This window comes from Rhinatrema bivittatum, chromosome 3, assembly GCF_901001135.1.
Source record: "Rhinatrema bivittatum chromosome 3, aRhiBiv1.1, whole genome shotgun sequence".
Classification (NCBI taxonomy): domain Eukaryota; kingdom Metazoa; phylum Chordata; class Amphibia; order Gymnophiona; family Rhinatrematidae; genus Rhinatrema; species Rhinatrema bivittatum.
This window is the reverse complement of record NC_042617.1, coordinates 93,122,290-93,143,630: the sequence shown is the minus strand read 5'-3', so window position 1 is coordinate 93,143,630 and position 21,341 is coordinate 93,122,290. Positions and strand designations below refer to the sequence as shown.

The window sequence follows — 21,341 nt, the reverse complement described above, 5'->3', positions numbered from 1 at the left end:
GCTCATCGGTCTCAAGTGATCTCCTTCCATGTGGAGAGAAACTTTTGGATCCTCCCTCTCCCACCGGTTTTTTTTGGTCATTATCAAACCAAGGAAATCTGTGCTCGCTTACTCGAAGTTTGACACTTCCCTGACCTGCTCCACCCCCAAGCTGCACAAGCAGAGGAGCGAGCCTCAGAAGCAGACACCTTAGCTGACTCACTGTCTACCAAGGACAAGGCGTTTTGCTGCATCTGGAGCTCTTCTATCTTATAGGCTCAATTCCTCTGTGTTCTGGGAGAATGCGGCCACAATTACACCAGTTGTCAGGCATCAAAACTCTTAAATGAACAATACCAAAATAAAAAGCTCCAACAACTTACATATTACAAAATCCAAGAATCCTTTTAAGTTTATAAGTCAAAACATTGGAGGAAAAGATGTCAGAATTGATCATAAACTGCCGAAAGCTCCTGAATACAACTCAATATACCAATCATAGTTCAGGAAAACCTCCAAAATATATATTTTTTAAATTTTATACAGAAGGACCCAGGCACTTGTAACAGGTGTCTTGGCTGTCAGTAGTTGATATCTTACATCCACAAATACAGTCCTTGAAGCCAATGACTGGCTTTTTGGGCCTGGCATTTTCTTTTCTGAGCACTGAAAAGACCTGCTGAGGCAGCAGTAACACTTAAAACTTAAAAAGGTGACCTGAGAGATTAAAAAAACAAAAAACATTTAGAGAGAGGGGTACACATCCAGGCTGCAGCTCACACAAAAACTGAGAAACTTATGAAGCAGTTTTCTTGGCGTAACAGTAGAGCAAAAGCTCTACTGAGCTCAGAGAGAGTGGTCCATTCAGCACTGTCTGATGACATCACTTACATGTTATTGTTAATTCAGCCCTGCTTGTTGATGGAAAAACCAGAATACTTCTATTTGCAAAGTGAGAGAAACCATAGTGTGAATATACGTTTTATTAATCTGGCCAGTAGAATAGATACTAAAAGAAAAATTTAAAAAGCATGTATTAACACAATTTATAGTTTTAAAAAATCAATCAGTACCTGTATTTCATTATTTCTACTACATCTTCAGCATCATCTTTGGTTGATTTTTCTCTCAACTCCAACCTTGCTCGTGCCTATAACAAAGTTAGTGAAAATGTATTTTAAATGTGATTAGTGGGCAACCAGTAAAATATGAAACTAAAAGGCATTGATATTCAAATTTATATAATATCTATGGAGCCGACCAGAAAAATGAACTTTCTCTTCCAAGTTACCACATTTCAGAGGTATGCAGCCTAGTGTACTGGTGCTATAGATATAGAACCTGTCAATTTAACATAACTGCGTGTGCAAATTACACAGATAACATTCTCAAATATTTTTCTCTGTTTTCTGGAAGTTTAAAATTTCTTTAGATAGCTGTATACATTTTCTTTTTTTTTTTCTTTTTTAGATTTTGCTCATATCTTTTCATTGGTAGCTTAAGATGTGCTACATTCAGATAGAATAAGTATGTCTAAGAGTCTGATTTATGAAGGCTTCTCTCTCATTCTGTCTTAGTAAATCAGGCCCTAAGTTAATATCTGAGGCAATGGAGGGTGACGTGATTTACCCAAGGTCACAAGGAGCATCAGCAGCTTGAATTCTGGTATCTAGCTGAGAACCAGGAAAGCTCTAACCAACTATTTTTCTGGCTCTGCGTTGAAATTCTTAGGTACATGGGCATTTCGATTAAACCAACTCATGATAAACATAACTTAAAAACAAAGTCCATTGGGCCAGCCCGATGGCAAATGCTGTGCACTGCCATGCAAAGGTTCCCAGTTTGATCCCAAAGTCAGATCTTCCACTCCCCAGATTGGCTAGGGCTGGAGAAGGGAGTCATGGTTATTGCTTAATGGTGACACATGGTGGCTGAATTCAGAGCACATGAGTGCAAGGCTCCAAATAAAGCCCTGGTGAATGGCTCCTGGTCCATGTGCACTACTACTGTCCAGTCACTTCAATGATCACACAAGATATGTGGAGAGCGTGGCAAATATAAAATAGGGGAAAAATACTCAGTTGCGAATGATTGCTCATGGCTTCAGATACCAGCCCTGGTTCTGATTGAGTTGGAAATACAAAAGAAGGAGGAAACTACTGGGTCAAAAAAAAATAAAAATTCCAGCAATAACTTTTCAGGTTATTCATGCCAGGAATCATTTCTATCTCTACTGGATCTAATTAAAAGGCCAAGGGCCAAAAGGAGGGCTTATTTTTTCTATAAAATTATTTCTACCTTCAGTATGTGTACAGTGCTGTATGGGCATCATTACAACTGAATACTTCAAAAACAACTACTTTATACAACTGAAATACTATTTGAAAGTATTTCTCTTCTCAAAAGGATTACTATACTTAAAAACAAAAAAAATCCCCATAATGTATTAGGGTCAAGTCCACCCTATATATCACTCTTGACAGCAGAATGTAAGTAGACCTGCAGGTGCAAGCAGTAGGGCAAACAATGAACTCTTAACTATATTTCTTAATTAGAAAAATAAATTGGTTTAAAGTCAAGTCACTATTAACAGTTTTGTAATTATTTTTTTTTATATATGGGAGAAGGATGCCCTCTCTAAGGAAAATTTTTAACAGCTGAAAAAAAAAAAAAGTTACCAGTCATACCAAAATCTGGTTGTGTGGCTTCTTCATTTGAGTCTACTTTACTATGACAAGATTAAAAAGGTGTATTCTATGGAGTTAACAAAATTTCCAAAGGCTTTCCTTATACTGACATCAAATTTAAAAATCAGCCACTCTGTCTTGCAATCATTTTGTGTATCGCTCAAATATTACTAAACAATGCAATAAAAGTGTACATTTTATGAATGATTACAAGAGTTAGGGAGGGAAAGGAGAGATAGCGGCAGAGAAAGGGAGAAAGGAATGGGGAGATGGCAGGATTTGGGAAGGATGGAAAGTAGATTCCAGGATCTGGAAACTGGAAGAGAACCTGTATAGGAGCAGGGAAGAGGCCTGGAAGGAATTGGGGGGGGGGGGGGGGGGGGGGGTGATTAAGTATCTGGGTAGGAGGAAACTGGCAGTGCATTGGGATACATCATCCTTCAGTGCTTATCAGAGCCTGACTGGTGCTTTGAACAATGCAGGAATCTTTTTCATTTTTTCTGTCAATAAGCAGGCTGAATTAGCTATAACATCTGGGTGACATCATCTGACAGCACCAAGTGGATTAGTCTCTCCTACCTAGTAGAGCTTTTAGCTCTGAGCATTTGCAGGCATTCCCATGTGGGCATTGCCTTGTGAGCCTCTTCAGTTATTTTCCTTCCAAGCAAAACAATAGAGGTGTACTCAGTTTCTCCAGATATTTTTCTCTAAAATCTTAAACTTCTATATTCTCAATATTTTTTTTTCTTCAGTGTTTACCTTTTTTTTTTCAGTTGCCTCACTGCCTCTGCAGCACTTTTCAGTGCTAAGAATTAACAAAACAGGATTTTGCCTCCTCAACATGTCTGGCAAAAAGAAAGCTACCGATAATGGATTCAAAAACTGCATTTGTGGCAAGATAAAGTTCCTCATGGATGGGCACAAATTGTGCTATCGATGCCTTGGACCTGACCACGATCAGGCAAATTGCTATGCACTTGGATGAATGTCCCGCATTCTCAGTGTTCCAGAGAACTGAAGAGCTGCGTAAAAGAATTGAATGGGAGCACCTCTAAAACTCAGGCATGTCAAAATTGTGAGGTCAAGTAGTGTAAGACATTTTTCATCGAGGATCCTGCATCACAAAAACAAACTCTCAGGGCACTTGGTGCAACAAAGCCCTCAGTACATAGGGCCCCATGCTCCTTCGATGCACAGTTCTCGCAGTGCAGCAGATCTATTACAACATGACCCACAATGCACAATACAAGAATACACAAACTCAGAACCCCTACACAACAATCATCCCAATGCAACCGATGCATACAATCGATGAAACATCCCTGCTTCACACAGACATCATTAATGCAGCTCAAGAGAGGCCCCTCGAAGCAGCATTCTTCTGCGGCTTCCAGGCATTCAACTCCAAAGTACAAGACTCCTATGGTGCCACAATTGATGCATCGAGCCCTGGACTGGAGTCGTCATACTGATTACCCACACAGCTATATACTGTGACAAAGTTCTTCAAAGAAAGAATATCTTGATTCAAACTGACAACCAAGTTGCCATTTTTATGTCAATAAAAAAAGGAGGCACAAGATTTTGGACTCTGCCAGGAAGCATTAAGGGTTTGGGAGTGGGCAGCCAGGAACTGCCCTATCTTCCAGGGATCACCAACATACTGGAACATCTCAGCAGTGTTACATCTGGCGGCTCATAGGAATGCCCCACGAGCCGCTGCACTCACCCCAGCCGATGTCCAATTCTGCTGGGGGTCTCCTGTCACGATAGGACACCACTATTGTTGCATGCCGCCAACCCTGCCATTCTGGCCAGGCCGCTGCCTCCCCTTAGGCATGAACATAATACAGGCCCCATGGCAAGAAATTCAGAGCAGCGCCTCCTGACGATGTTAGCCCTATTATGCTATTTAAGCAAAGGCCTTGCAGCACTGCCTCACCTCAGCAACAGGTCTCCTGCTTAGAGCAGTGCATGTTGCTCCTGCGTGCCTGTTTGCTCCTGCATTCCTGGTTTCTTGTTTCTGTGTTCCTGCCCAGCTTGCGTTGTCCAACTTTGCTTTACCCAACCTGTCTTGTCCAGCCTGTCTTGTTCAGTGTCTTGTGTGTTTTTGTCCATTTTTGGTCAAACTTCCTGATACTGACCTCTTGCTTTGGGCCTGACCACATTTGCTTGCCTCTTTGACCTGACTACTCTTGCTTGCTGCCTGTCCCGACCCTTGCCCTGTCCCAGTATTACCAGCCTGCTGCTTGTCATGAACCTGGCATTGGGCTCATGCTCTCTATACTGCCCTTGGGACCCACCCAAGTTCTTCCGGCCGCCAGAACCCTAGGGCTCAACTTGCAGGGGAGGTGGCTGGTATAGGTGAAGTTCCAGCCTGTCCTGCATCAGGGAGCATTCGCCAGCTGTCTGGGTTGGCCTTGAAGGTTCGCCTATGAGGCTGCGTCAACTAAGCCACAGCATAAAGAGCTCACACCTATGCCAGTTCATCATAAGCAGAGTATTTTGTCCACACAAGTGGTCTATGTAACAGTCAGCAGCCAACTGACTATTTAACTTATGAGGTCCGCTGGTCAATCTTTTTGCATTGGAGTAGAACAAAAAGCTTGACCAATTTTGCTCAACTCTACCAAGCAAGTTAAGGTAAGCTCAAGACGCTTTCCTGATCAACTGGGAACAAGCTTCATGTACGCTTTTCCTCTGGTTGCTAAAACATTACAAAAGCCGCTGTAAGACCGCACTCGCTTGATCCTCATATATCCAGCATGGCCCCAACAGATAAGGTTTGTACAACTTTCTAGCAGTCCCCCCCAAACAAGAAGGGACAGACCCTACTTTGCTAAATCAAGACAAAGGAATGCTATATTATTCGAATCTTCCATCTCTCAACCTGATGGCCTGGATGTTGAACGCTCAATTACTGCTCTCTCTTTGCCCAGAGACATTGAAGACAGTGGTTTCAGCTAGGAAGCACTCAACTAGAAGAAACTATGATTTTAATGGAAAAGATATTCCACGAGATACCATCATAATGCTTTGGATCTGTTTTCTTGTGAGCCCAAGCATTTGCTAATGTACTTGCCCTTCCTTTCTGACTTGGGCCTCACTATATCCACTGTAAGAGTACATCTCAGCACCATAGCAGCTTACAATGTTACGGTAGACAATAAACCCATCTCTACTCATCCACTGATAGAGAATTATGAAAGGTTTTTGCCATGTGAAATCTCTGGTGCAAAAGTCTCCGGTTCCATAGGAATTTAATGTTGTCCTCTCAGTTGATGAAGCAGACTTTTGACCCTCTAGAGATGGCTTCTCAAGTTTTTTTTCCTTGTAGCAGTGACCTCAGCTAGAAGAGTCCGTGAACTGCAAGATCTTGTTCATTATACATCATACATGCAATTCTTTCACAATAGGGTGATGGTCCATGTTCACCTGAAGTTTCTTCCAAAAGGGTCTTGGCTTTCCATATCAATCAAACCATTATATTACCTACCTTTTTTCCACAACCACATGCATATGAAAGTGAGAAGACCCTTCGTACATTATATTGCAAAAGAGCTCTGGCCTACTATAAGAAAAGAACTCAGTCACATCGCCAAGCGTTCCAGCTCTTTGTTTCATTTGACCTTAACAGACTTAGAATAGCAGTCGCTGAACATATATCAAATTGGATAGTGAAATGCATCCAGCACTGCTTCACATCAGCAGGCTTGCAAATCAGGCTCTGTCAAAGCTCACCAATTGAGAGCTATGGCCTCCCCCATTCCCATTTGCAAGAAGTACTTCTCAAAGATATCTACAAACCTGCAACACTGTCCTCTATCCAGACCTTTACGCCCCACTACTATCTGGACAATCTCTCAACAACTGACAGTAAATTCAGACAAGTAGTTCTGCATAACCTGTTCTCACAGTAGTCTACTCTCCATGGTGAAGGCCAGGTTGCTACAACCCTCAGCGTGGGACTCCCCATTCATCATGGCTAATTCAGCCTGCTTATTGACGGAAAAAGCAAGTTTGCGTACCATAAATGGTTTTCCGTATACAACAGGATGAATTAACCCACCTCTCTGGATTAAAATATGTTATCAATAATATATTTTATAATATATATATTATACCCCAGTTAAAGTCTTGCTCAGGTAAGAAGCTTGGTGATTGTCCGGTGTTCACAATTGTTTGTGTGACATTTTGTGACCAGAGGGAATACATATATATGAAAAAAAATTATTGATAAGATTTTTTGAGGTAATATTGCGAAGGAGGTTTGTGGATTCCAATTTAGATTCTTATATTTTTGGTATAATGATAAATATTTCTATAGATGTGAACATTTGAAATGAGTGACCCCTTGGGATATCAGTGGTGATTTGGTGTGAAGTGATCCTGTGTCAAACGAATGTTACATCCCCTGATGAAACCATGTGGTGAAACAGGAGTCTCTTGTAGGGAAGAGGAATATATTAAAAGAAAAATTGAAGGAAGTTATTGAAGATATGGTATTGGAAGGATTACACCACCGTGGATATATAAGAGGAAATATGAAATAAAAGTATTTGGGGAATAATAGATTAATGAATCATTTTAATATATTGTCTGTAATATGTAACGTGAAATTTGTTGTGCAATATGTTGTGCATTATGCACATGACCAAGCTCAATCGAAAGCTGAAGAATTAGCACTATTCTTCAGCAACAAAATCAGCAATCTTCTATCTCAGCTCCCCACTAACGCCACTGCACCACCAACCACTCCTCAATCCACAATCAACAATACTCGATTAGAAGAACTTGATCCAACTTCATCCATTGAGATCCAAGGAATTCTAAGGAAAATGAAACCTTCCTCTCACCCTTCGGATCACATCCCAGCTAAACTTCTTTTATCAATTCCAGACTCTATCTCCAAAATCCTGGCAGACATCATAAATTGCTCCATCACACAAGGACTCTACCCAGAAAACCTCAAACTGGCCTCACTCAAACCCCTACTCAAAAAACCAAATCTCGACCCCAACGATCCCAACAACTATCGACCGATCGCTAACCTCCCCTTCATAGCCAAGATTATGGAAAAATTGGTAAACTCACGACTCTCAAACTACATTGAAGACAACAACCTCCTATTCCCATCACAATACGGATTCCGCAAAACCTTAAGTACGGAAGCACTCCTCATCTCCATGACAGATCACATCATCCTAGGCCTTGACAAAGGACAAGCCTTCCTCCTGATCCTACTGGACCTTTCGTCAGCATTTGACACCGTCAATCACTCCCTTCTCATCAACCAACTAATAGCCATAGGTATCTCAGGCACTGCCCTCTCGTGGTTCAGAACCTTCCTCAGCAATAGAGGATACAAGGTTAAGATTCATAACAAAGAATCTTCACTCTACCCCGCGTCAGTAGGAGTCCCTCAGGGCTCATCCCTATCTCCTACCTTATTTAACATATACCTGTTACCCTTATGCCAACTTCTCACTGACCTCAAGCTCAAACATTTCCTCTACGCGGATGATATCCAGATCCTGATCCCCATCAAGGAGTCACTCGCGAAAACACTATCTCATTGGGAAACATGCCTCCAAAATATCAAACAGCTTCTCACAAGCCTCAACCTGGTACTAAATTCATCCAAAACGGAACTACTACTCATCACACCAGAGAACAGTCCCTGCACCCCCACTCATCCAGCCATACCAAAAACTACACAAGTGAGAGACCTAGGAGTTCTAATTGACAATCACCTGAACCTGAAAGCCACCATCAACAAAACCACCAAAGACTGCTTTTATAAACTCCAAGTACTGAAAAGAATAAGACCTCTGTTCCACACTCATGACTTTAGAACAATCCTACAATCAATCATCTTCGCAAAGCTGGACTATTGTAACTCCATCTTGCTTGGTCTCCCCTCACTACACACCAAACCACTGCAAATGGTTCAAAATGCCTCTGCCCGTATACTCACTAACACCAGGAGAAGAGACCATATAACCCCTATCCTATTGGGCCTCCACTGGCTACCCATCCACTTCAGAATAATCTACAAGGCCATTCTCACCATATACAAAAACATCCATCAACTAGCCCCAATTGACCTTCATTTCCCCCTTCAACAAGACCGACAAGAGATGCTTACAAAGGATCACTTCAAGTACCCCCAGCCAAAACTACCAGACACATTACGCTAAGAAATCGGGCCTTCTCCACAGCCGGTCCTACCTTATGGAACTCCATCCCCCCAGATCTTAGAATGGAACCCAGCCTCTCAACCTTCAAGAAAAGACTCAAGACCTGGCTGTTCATGCAGGCTTTTCCTAACTCCAATATTATTTAACTCCTAACAATCAACACACATCACCATCAATATCACTATTAGCTACCTCTTACAATGTAATTATATGTAATTAGCTGGTTTTCCTTTCCTTTTTCCTTCTCACTCCAAGTTCTATTTTTCCTTGTTACATGTAACTGCTTTTCCGCACTATTGTTCAAGTTTAAGTTTATTTTGCACTCCTGTTTCATGTGAACCAGCATGATGGGACTTTTGTCTTGAATGTTGGTATATAAAAAACTTAAATAAATAAAAATAAATAATATGTTTTTGTACTGAGTATGAATGGTAAGAGTGAATGATTTATATGAATTATATATATTGTTGCTTGATGTCATTTAGAGACAATTTTTATGAGCTATTTTGATAAATTGTTAAAATAAAAATTTGATAAATACTATATACACAGGTTTTGTGCTTATATATTGTCTATTGCTATAATTACCTGTGTTTAGAACCCTTGATGTATGTATACTTGACTGTTTTTGGGTAGCCATGGGCAGGATGTTGAGTCCATCTATCTACACTAAGGAAAACTAAATTATCAGGTAAATGCATTTTCCATTTCCTATTGTGTAGCCAGATGGACACAGGACTAATGGGATGTACAAAAGCTACTCCCAATTGGGGCAGGAAGTTTCCCGTGGTCTGGTTTATTTATTTTATTTTTTTATTTAAGGTTTTTTTATACCGGCATTCATGAACTCGTTCACATCATGTCGGTTTACAGAAAACAGGGGTGCGAAGAATAAAAAAAAAAAATAATAAAAAAAAAGGGGTTAACCCCGCCCTTGCAAAGACTGCGTCCTCTCAGGCTTGTATGTCTAGGCGATAGAACCTGGAGAAGGTGTGCAAGGACCACCATGTCAGATATCGATGAGAGATATCAGCCTAGCTTCTGCCCATGAGACCGCCTGAGCCCTAGTGGAATGAACTTTAACCTGAGAAGGTAATGGCTTTCCTGCCTCCACATAGGCTCCCATGACCACCACCTTAATCCAGCGAGCTATGGTAGCCCGCGAAGCTGGTTCGCCATGCTTTCTTCCACTGTGAAGGACAAACAGGCGGTCCCGTCTATTGTACCGGTTCTGAAACTTCCAGATACTGCACCAAAGGTCTACAGACATTCAAATGACAGAGTAGGCAGTATTCTTCCACGTCCTTGTACTTACCTAGGGATAGCAACGAAATGGACCAATTCAAATGAAACTCTGAAACTACCTTGGGCAAGAAGGATGAAACGGTAAAAGCTGTAACGCTCCTGGAGTCATCTGGAGGAACGGTTCTCTTGACCCAACAAAGCCTCAGTTCAGAGATGCGACGTCCTGAGCATATAGCCACCAGGAATACTGTTTTCAAGGTTAATAAACTCAAGGAAAGACTGCACAGCAGCCAAAATGACGGCCATGCCAAAAATTCCAATTCCATATTAAGATTTCACAAGGTAGCTGGCCACTGCAGGAGTGGCCCAAGGTGCTTTACTCCTTTCAGAAAATTGTTCACAGCCGCATGAGCCGACAGGCAGGTTCATTCACCTCGCCCCTGAAACAGGAGAGCGCCACTATTTGGACCTTCAAAGAGTTAAGGTCAAACCTTTATTCAAGCTGTCCTGCAAAAATTCCAGATTTAGTGGAATTTTGACCGCCCGAGGAGAACACCACATTCCTCGCACCAGGCCTCAAATACTCTCCAGATCCGCACATACACTAGGGTTGTAGAGAACTTCCGAGTGTCGAGTGAGATGGCAATTACTGCCGCAGAATATCCTCACTTCATCAGGCGAGCCCTCTCAAGAGCCAGACCATAAGACAGAATTGAGTCGGATCCTTGTGAAGGACTGCTCCCTGCTAGAGAAAGCTCCTGTGCGGTGGGAGGCACAGGGAAGTCTCCACCAGGAATCTTCACATGTCCGCATTCCACAGACACCTAGGCCAATCTGGAGCTACTAGTAGGACTAATCCCCTGTGGTTCTTGATTCTACGAATGACCCTGCCCAGCAGGGGCCACGGAGGGAAGGTGTATAGCAACTCTTCTTCCGGCCAGGTCTGAACGAGAGCATCGATATCCAGGGACCACTGATCTCTTCGGTGACTGAAGAATCGGGGAACCTTCACATTGTGGGATGCAGCCAGCAAGTCGATGGAAGACCCCAGCTATCTACTATCAGCTGAAAGGCTTTGGACAACAATGCCCACTCTCCTGGAACCAGACTCTCCCTGCTTAGAAAGTATGCTCGGACGTTGTCTTTCCCTGCGAAGTGGGAGACTGAGATCATCTGTAGATGTATTTCCACCCATTCCATAAGAAGATCTATCTCCTATGACAGCTGCTGGCTCTTGCTTCCACCCTGGTGGTTGATGTAGGCTACCATCATTGCATTGTCCAACATTACACAGACCACTTGACCCTGGAGTCTGTGGCTGAATTGTATACATGCCAATCTGACTGCCCGGGCTTCCAGGCAGTTGATGATCTAGAGGGCTTCTTCCTTGGTCCAATGTCCCTGGGCCGTCAGTTCCTGACAGTGAGCTCCTCAGCCATGGAGGTTTGCATCTTTTGTGAGGACCAGCCAGTTTGGGGAGGACAGGGGTACATCCCTCTCAGATGAGCTTCCTGCAGCTACCACTGGAGTCAAGAGCATTCTCCCAATGGTAAGTGGAGGCCAACCAAATAGTTTGAGACTGCAGGTTCCCACATGACAGTAATAAGCATTGAAGTGGTCGCATGTGTGCTCTTGCCCACAGCACTACTTCCAGGTTTGCCGCCATCAAACTGAGAACTTAGAGATAGCTCCACACCATCAGGCATATTGTGCTCATTAACTGACACACTTGGGACATCAACTTCCTTATCTGTGTGGTCGGAAGGAAGACCTTGCCCTACTTGGTGTCGAACTGGACTTCCAGATATTCCAAGGACTGGGAGGGCTTGAGACTCCTTTGACAAGGTTTACGACCCAGCCGAGTGAAGCAAGGAGGTCAACCTGTTGGTCACTCAGACTCTCTTCCACAGACTTGGCCCGGATAAACCAGTCATCCAAGTATGGGTGCACCAGGATTCCCTCTTTTTTCAATGCTGCTGCTATGACCACTATAATCTTGGAAAATGTTCTAGGGGTGGTGGCTAGACCAAAGGGCAGTGCCCGGAACTGATAATCGTGACCCAGTACCGCAAAGCATAGCAAACCGTGTTCTTGACAGATTGGAATATGTAGGTAGACCTCGGATAGGTCCAGGAAGGTTAAGAACTCTCCCGATTGTATGGCCATATCACAGAGCGTAGGGTCTCCATGCAGAAATGATTCACTCATAGATGTAAGTTGATGCTCTTGAGGTCCAGGATGGGAACCTTCCTTCTTGGGTACAATGAAATAGATGGAATAAACCCCATATTTTCCTGGGACACAGGAACTGGGATTATAGCCCTCATCCTGAGGAGCCTTAAAAGAGTAGTCTCCACTGCCTGCCCCTATCTCCTCGTTCCAAGGGTAGGTTGGCAAAATGTCATTGGGGGTTTCAAGACAAACCAAACCTGAGTCTGCCCCTCTCTTGGGCTGTCGACTACGAAAGGTTTGAGACCTCCCAAAGGGCCAAAACCTCAAATATTGAGTTTCTGTAGGGGGGAAAGCATTAGGAGCCCCTGGATCGACCCCTCCTAGGCAAGGGGTGCTGTAACTTCTTTCTTTTATCTTCTGGTAGCCAGGGAGCTGGAGGATCGCCCCATTTACTGGCCAGCTTTTCCAATTCACTTTCGAAAAGGAGTGATCCTTTAAAGTGCATCTTTGTAAGATTTGCCTTGGAGGTTGCGCCTACTGACCAATTCCACAGCCATAGCTGTCTTCTGGCCCCCACCACTGAGGTCACTCCTCTGGCCGAAGTACGGACTAGATATGAGCCCACATCAGCTAAAAAGCCGGCGGCAGGTTCCATAACCACTCTGGAATTTACCCCCTTCATCCACCTCGTGAGAGGAGTAGGCACGAAAGAGCTACCAGGGCACAAGAAGCAATTTGTAAGGTCATTGCTACTGTGTCAAAGGCCTGTTTAAGGATGGACTCCATCCGTCTATCGTGTGCATGCTTTAAGGCCGCTAGCTCCACTGGGATAGTTGTTCACTTAGAGATGGCACAGACCAGCGTATCCACTTTAGGGAAACGCAAACACACTCTCACTGCCGGGTCCTTCTATCCCGTCCATTGCGGACGGGATAGAAGGCAAGGTTTGTCTTGTCGCGGATGACACTAAGATCTGCAACAGAGTGGACACGCCGGAAGGAGTGGAGAGAATGAGACGGGATCTAAGGAAACTGGAAGAGTGGTCGAAGATATGGCAGCTGAGATTCAATGCCAAGAAGTGCAAAGTCATGCATATGGGGAGTGGAAACCCGAATGAACTGTATTCGATGGGGGGGGAAAGGCTGATGTGCACGGAGCAGGAGAGGGACCTTGGGGTGATAGTGTCTAATGATATGAAGTCTGCGAAACAATGCGACAAGGCTATAGCAAAAGCCAGAAGAATGCTGGGCTGCATAGAGAGAGGAATATCGAGTAAGAAAAGGGAAGTGATTATTCCCTTGTACAGGTCCTTGGTGAGGCCTCACCTGGAGTACTGTGTTCAGTTCTGGAGACCGTATCTACAAAAAGACAAAGACAAGATGGAAGCGGTACAGAGAAGGGCGACCAGGAAGATGGAGGATCTTCATCGGATGACGTACGAGGAGAGATTGAAGAATCTAAATATGTACACCCTGGAGGAAAAGAGGAGCAGAGGCGATATGATACAGACTTTCAGATACTTGAAAGGTTTTAATGATCCAAAGACAACGACAAACCTTTTCCGTAGGAAAAAAATCAGCAGAACCAGGGGTCATGATTTGAAGCTCCAGGGAGGAAGATTCAGAACCAATGTAAGGAAGTATTTCTTCACGGAGAGGGTGGTGGATGCCTGGAATGCCCTTCCGGAGGATGTGGTGAAGACCAGAACTGTGAAGGACTTCAAAGGGGCGTGGGATAAACACTGTGGATCCATAAAGTCAAGAGGCCGCCAATGAAGAGTGGGTGACTCGCCAGAATGATGGCTACTGCCTGGAGACAACACCCTTATTCAATAAACGTACACATGCTTACTGTGACTCCAACTTCGTTCTAGCTTCAACAGCAAGAGGAAATGTGGAATAAAGGATCTGCACTCACAAAGGGGGTAGTAGCTGGCTTGTTACGGCGGTTACTACCCCAAACCAAATAAGCCTGTTACTTCAATTTCTATGCATATACAGCATAGTTCTCTGCTTCAACGGCAGGGGAGAAGAAAAAACTGATACTACACACATCCAGCAGAGCTCTCTGCTTCAACGGCAGGGGAGAAGAAAAAAGGGTTCGCACTCACAAAGCGGGGAGTAGCTGGCTTGTTACGGCGGTTACTACCCCAAACCAAATGTGCCTGATACTTCACTTTCGATGCATATCCAGCATGGCTCTCTGCTTCAACAGCATGGGAGAAGAATAAACTGATACTTCAAGCATATCCAGCATAGCTCCCTGCTTCAACGGCAGGGGAGAAGAAAAACAACTAATAAGGGCTGTATAACATAGTTTGAGTAAAACAAATAAGCATGGGTGTAGCTTGCTTATTGCGGCGGTTACTACCCCTACTACCCCTAACTTATCAAGCTAGATATTTCACTTGGATGCAGCTCCATCACTGCTTTCTACATTAATGGTGGGGGTGGAAGGGAAATAGAACCAAGAGCTAAGAGAAACAGATAAGTATGAGAGAAAAAAGTGTGTGAAGCTTGCTGGGCAGACTGGATGGGCTGTTTGGTCTTCTTCTGCCGTCATTTCTATGTTTCTATGTTTCTATAGAGCTTCTAACGCTAGTCTCCCTTTAAAACTTGCTTCTGGGGCATCCCATTCCAGGTCAATCAACTTCTGGATGGCTTCTAGTACTGGAAAGTAGCAGGAGGCTTTCCATAGGGAAATTGGAATGGGATTCTTCTTTGTTTCCATCAGAGTCCACCCTAGGAACGCCAGCATCTTCAGGGTCTGAAAAACCAGGGCCAGCAATTTGTCTCTATGGAAAAACCATAATATGGTCCAATATAGTTCTAAGCCAGGGGGAATTTCCCTATCTTTCAAGGAATCCATATCCTCCTCTTCATCCGTGCCGTTTAGGTCTCTGCCAGGGATACCCTTGGTAGGGGAGGCATGCCTCTAGGTCTGTCGATAGGTCTGGAAGAGGGAGGGCTTACTGGCTGAGGGTCCGTCTGGACAGGGGCAAGTGAGGTAGCAGACTGCGCCTGTACAAAGGCTTGAAGGCCCTGGAAAAATTCAACCCAAGAGAATGCAGCTGGGTCCATGCCTAGCCCAGGAGGTACTGGGATAGGCGCTGCTGAAGTTCCTCTCCCATAGATGACCCAGTCACGGGGGTATTCAGATCCAGGATACTTCCAGTTAAGGCTGTGGCTAACCCATTCTTTGAATGGGAGAAGCGTGCAACTCGCCATGTCCCACCTAGGTGCCCGAAATCTGTGCGCATAAAATTTTAAGCATGAGCTGACAATGCACAGTTACTGCCGCCAATGGCTCCAGCAGCCAAGAAACATAAGCACTTTTCTCTCTGTGCTGCTTGTCATATTAGGCCTTCACAGACTGACCTGGATTCCAACTTATGTCAGCACTGTGAGGAAGTCCAGGAAGAATTGGCCTCCCCAGACTTTGCTAAGCCTGGCTTCTCCCATTAGTAGGTTGTGCGCATATGTACATGCGCAACTTTATGCTTGCAGCGTGCATGCAGAGCAGACGCACTGTGTGTGCCAATGTTCTATGGAGGGCAATATGACACGCACAAAGACAAGCGCAAGATGGCACCACTATAGCCTACCACACCGTGTGCTGACCAAGCCTAAAACAGGGCCTAGCCCACCGGGGGGGGGGAGGGGGGCACTCAACCCACTTGGAAGCCCACTTCCTCTTACCCCAACGGGATCGGGAACGTCGTCTGAATGGTGCGCTGAGCAAGGACACTGGAGGAAGTCTTACCAAAAACTCCTTTAAGCGTCTCTGAATCGGGAGGTAACTTTTTTTTTAAACTTACCTGGGCTCAGCGTTTACCAGCTGCAGGGGAGAGGGCTTTGGCAGTCATCGCCACACTCTGCTTCCTGCACCCACTGCCTTTCAACTGCTTAAGCAGCAAAGTCCATGCCAAGAACCAGTTATCTGACCAAGGCACATCTCTGAGGGATCTCGGAAATCGCCTCAGGAATTCTCAACTGGAGGAGGGACCTTTAGGTATCACTGCAGGAGAGCGGGTCTCAATTTTTTTTTCCTCCAATTTAAATGTAGAATTTCTCCTTCCAACAAATAGAGAAATCCCCATAGGGAGAGGTACATCCACCATCTGCTGGAGACAGAGAAATACTGAAGGGCTGAGGTCACTGCAGGGGTGTATGTAGGGTGACATCAGCTTTGAAATCAGACTCAGTCTCCATCTGCTGGCAGGGGAGCATAACCCATTGGTCCTGAGTCCATCTGGCTATATGCTAGGAAAACACCATTTAAAGCTGCTATACTGCCACATTTTATTTATTTATTTAAAAGTACTTATATACCGCACCCTCCAAGGTTCGGGGCGGTTTACAATAAAATACATACATAAAAATGATAAACGAAATAAGATAGAAATAAAATAATGAATCAAATATCAAGAATTATATAACAAATGAAAACAATGGTAGGGAAGAGTAAGGTGGGAGGGGTAGACTACAGAAATAGAAAAAGAATGTAGAGAAAGAATATAGTCGGTCACCAGGCAGTAGACGAGGAGGACAAGGCCCAATGCACTGCTGCTTTCCTCCTCCTGCCAGCCCTACAGGATGGGCTTTACTGGGCCATGGTAAAAAAAAAAAAAAAAAGCCAAAACAAACAAACCCCCCCCCCCCCAAAACAAGCTTCCCTGACAGAGAGCAGGAATGGGTCCCCAGCCACAAGGAGAGAGTGCTAAAGCCTTCACCGCCGAGCCTTTTTCAGCCTGCGACCACTAATTAAATTTATGTCCACACCATTCAAGGTTACTGGCCTGAAGGCACTCTACTGAGGGAGGGACCACACTTTATCACCTCAGGAAGCAAGCGGTGCTATATAGACATCTTGTCTTTCCAATATCTTGTTTCAAACATCTTTCTTCTTTTCTTTTTTCTAAACTCATGGGCAATCCCCCGAAGGGAAATGCATGCCTACCTTCTGCTGGAGACTGAGAATACTAGTGGGCTGATGTTGGGTCAGAACTATGTGGCCATGACATTAGCTTTTGCTCCGTCTCCATCTGCTGGCAGAGGTGCATAACCCACTTGTTGGGAATGACCTGCCCAAATACTGAGGAAACTAAAATTAGATAAATGCCAACACCTGATCTAATGATCGAAGAAGGAACAACTGAGGAAGCTTGACCACGGCAGAAAAATATTAAAGTCGAAGGCTCAGAAAGTTTAAAAAACAAAAAACAAACAAAAAAAAACAAACCCCAACAAAAACAGTCAGGAAAAGCAAAGAATAGAGTTAGAGCACAAAATGCATCCAATCAAGGGGACTTACATAGTAGCTGCTCTACAGGAATTCCTGCACATGTTAAAAAACATCTGCTAGGCTTATTATGCTTTGCTAGAAGCATTCTGCATTCAGCATCGTTGGAGGACATTACCCATTTGTGTGGCTGATCATTCTGTTCACTGACTGAGAAAACTCCATTCCAGAGGAGCTGCTGTATAAGAGCATATGTTGCTAATACACAGTAGCATATTAATTTGTCCTGTAGTATACAACTAGGATTAGAGTCAACTCTAAAGGGATAGATCTGTACTAGCTGTTCCTACACAGAAAAAGGAAAATGTTTTATGTATTCAAAAAGTGTACCTCTGTGAGGCGAATTAGTGATTCCAACTGCCTCGTAGTGATAGGTGTGCCATCAATGCCTTGGTTTTGTTTCCTGAGAGAAAGGTAAAAGTCCTGGAGAACTTGAGCAGATTCAGGAGACAGCGTAGGATGTACGTACTGCCGAGCATAACCAATATACTTTCTCAAAAGCTGGTGTGGAAGGGCATCAAAGTTTTCACCAGGAAACACCTAAACCAAATACAAACTTTATTCTTATAGATCTCTTAAAGAATAAGATATGTGCCTTACAGTTTGAATATTAGTACTAGAAAGCTGAATGGCATAACAGATAAGCAGATAGAGATTATGTTGCCCTGTTTCTAGCTTAGGGATCATCCAAAACAGAATGAGTAAAGTAACTACCTCAAGTCATTTTTCCTAAGAGACTGTAAAATACCTTTTTGTTAGCTGATTAATTTGATATATTCAGCAAGTAGTTTTATTATAAGTGTTCTTTAGTCAATCTACATACAAAGCCCCATTAGAACACAGGAATCAACAAATTAAAAAAAATCAGCTCTGAGGTTCCAACAATAAAAAGTAGTCTAAAATATTCAGAGATGTACAAAAACTTCATCAAACCAATTTCTGGATTTTCTTTTTTTTGTGTCTTAAAATTGATACCTTGTGCAAAGGCAATATATATCCCTCACTTGTACTTAAAACCCTGTGCTCTGATCAGGACAATAATTAGGATAAATTACAGGGTAATTTCTTGATGGGGGAACCTACAACCACAGGCACTAGTGCTTTAGTTTAGTTTAGCCTTACTACTACTAAAGACTTTAGAATGGAGAAATTAGTTATCACCTGATATCTTCCTTTCCTTGAATCCAGCCAGACCAGATGCATAAGTTATGCTTCTTAACCAACAGATTGAGACAGATTAACAGATATGCTGATGCCACTCCCTTATACACTCCCATGCCAGTATTCTCTGCAAGAAACTCAGATAAACATTTTAATACAATAAACTTTTCCCTTACCTTCTAAACAAAAACCAGGGGGCTTCTAAGGGAGAAACAAACAAATAGCACAGACACAACCTACACTCCTTGATATGGTTTACCACCTTAAAATATAGTGTACCGAATAGAGCATACAAGCAGTTATTCTGAAAATGAATCAAGAAAATAACACTTAGCAAAACACTGGACTGGTCTGGCTGGATCAAGAAAAGGAAATTATCAGGTCAGAACTAATTTCTCCTTCCTCTTTATCCTGACAGACAAGTCCACACATATGGGAAGTACTCAAGCTATTTCTCTACTGGGTGGGGGACAATGCAAAGCCCGCTCTCAAGACTTCCAAAACAAAGGAAGCCTCTTCCCCGGCTTGATGATAAAGATTTATACAAGGAGGACCAGGTCACTGCTCCACCAATATACAATGGCGACATCAAGCAAAGTCCTGCCCACAATTTGCCTGCATTCAGAAAGAGTATGTCCTCCATTTTAAGGGAAACATCAGTCTTTTGAATACGGAAGCTTAACCAAGCACTTCCTTATTCCAACAGGCCATTGACACCTTTGAAGCTGCTCCAACACTTTCAAAGCCACTAAATCAAACAAATGATACTCTATGGGACAGTTAGTGTATGGCAGTGAACGATGAGATAGACTTAACTGGCATCTCAGAGACATGGTGTAAGGATGATAACCAATGGGCTACTGCTATACCAGGGTACAAATTATATTGCAATAATAGGGAGGAGCAACTTGATGGGAGGGTGGCGCTTTATGTCCAGGATGGAAAAAGACTCAACAGGATAAAGATCCTGCAAGAGACTAAATACAAAATAGAATCTTTATGGGTACAAATCCCATGTGTGTTGGAGAAGAGTACAGCAATAGGAGTATACTACCATCCACCTAGCCAAAATGATGAGATGGATGATGAAATGCTAAGAGAATTTAGGTAAGCTGACCAAATTGGTGGTATCGTAATAGGAGATTTCAATTACCCGAATTATTGACTGGGTAATTGTAACATCAGGACATGCTAGAAAGATAAAGTTCCTTGATGGAATAAATAAGTTTTATGGAGCAACTGGTTCAGGACCCGATGAGAGAGGAAGCTATTTTAGTTGTAATTCTTAGTGGAGCACAGGATTTGATGAAAGAGGCAATGGTGTTGGGGCTGCTTGGTAATAGTGATCATAACATGATCAAATTTCAATTGACTAGAAGGACAATAGCTCTAGCACGAAACTTTGATAAAATGAGAAAAATAGTTAGAAAAAAAGAGATAGGAGCAACTACAAAGGTTAAGAGTGTGCAACAGGTGTGGACATTGTTAAAAAGTATCTTAGAAGCATAATTAGGGAAAATAAGGCTATCGCGGAAAATCTAAATTAATTCTTTGCTTTAGTGTTTACTGATGATGTTATTGTGGAGATACTAGTTCCGGAGACAGTTTTCAAGGATGACTATTCAGATGAACTGAACCAAAACACAGTGAATCTGGAAGTTGTAGGCGGCCAGATTGACAAACTGAAAAGTAGCAAATGGAGCAGATGGTATACACACCTCAGGGTTCTGAAAGAAATAAAAAATGAGATTTCAGATTTATTACAAGTAATTTGTAACCTATCATTAAAATCATCCAATGTACCTGAAAACTGGAACGTGGCCAATGCAACATTGATATTTAAAAAGGGCTCCAGAGGTGATCCAGGAAACTTTAGACTGGTCAGCCTGACTTCAATGCCAGAAAAATATCATGGAAACTATTATAAAGAATAAAATCCCAGAACATATACATAGACTTGGTTTAATGGGACACAGCTAACATGGATTTACTCAAGGGAAGTCTTGCCTCACAAATCTGCTATTTTTGTCTGAAGGGGTTAATAAACATTTCGATAAAGGTGAACGGGTAGATGTAGTCTATTTGGAATTTCAGAAGGCATTTGACAAAGTCGCTCATGAGAAGCTTCTAAGAAAACTAAAAAAAAAGTCATGGGATAGGCGGGATGTCCATTTGTGGATTGCAAACTGGTTAAAAGAAAGGAAACAGAATAGGATTAAATGGTCTGTTTTCACAGCTGAAAAAGGTAAACAGTGGAGTGCCTCAGGGATCTGTACTTGGACCTTTACTTTTTAATATTTATAAATGATCTGGAAAGGGTTATGAGTAGTGAGGTGATCAAATCTGCAGATGACAAAATTATTCAGAGTAGTTAAATTACAAGATGATTGTGATAAACTGCAAAAGGACCTTGCGAGAATGGAAGATTATATTTCATCTACCATATGGACGCCTAATGTGGACAAGTGCAGGGTGATGCATATAGAAAAAATAACCCATATGTTAGATTCCATATTAGGAGTTACCATCAAGGAAAGAGATCTGGGCATCATAGTTGATATTACAATGAAATCATTGGCTCAGTGTGCTGTGGCGG

The 21,341-nt window shown here is 43.0% G+C and overlaps 1 protein-coding gene across 6 annotated transcripts in view; it reads right to left on the bottom strand.

Moving 5' to 3' along the window:
- Window positions 1–21,341, bottom strand: part of LOC115086957 (DNA helicase MCM8-like) — a 200,697-nt gene that overhangs the window by 89,837 nt on the left and 89,519 nt on the right. For all 6 annotated transcript variants that reach the window (XR_003855373.1, XM_029593488.1, XM_029593490.1 and 3 more), the window contains 2 exons: window positions 17,915–18,124; window positions 1,053–1,129 (listed from right to left, as the gene is read on the bottom strand). Coding sequence is in view for 5 of the 6 variants with exons in the window: in XM_029593488.1 (XP_029449348.1) it covers window positions 1,053–1,129; window positions 17,915–18,124 (287 nt within the window). In the remaining variant the exon portion in view is untranslated. The remainder of the gene's footprint in view (window positions 1–1,052; window positions 1,130–17,914; window positions 18,125–21,341) is intronic.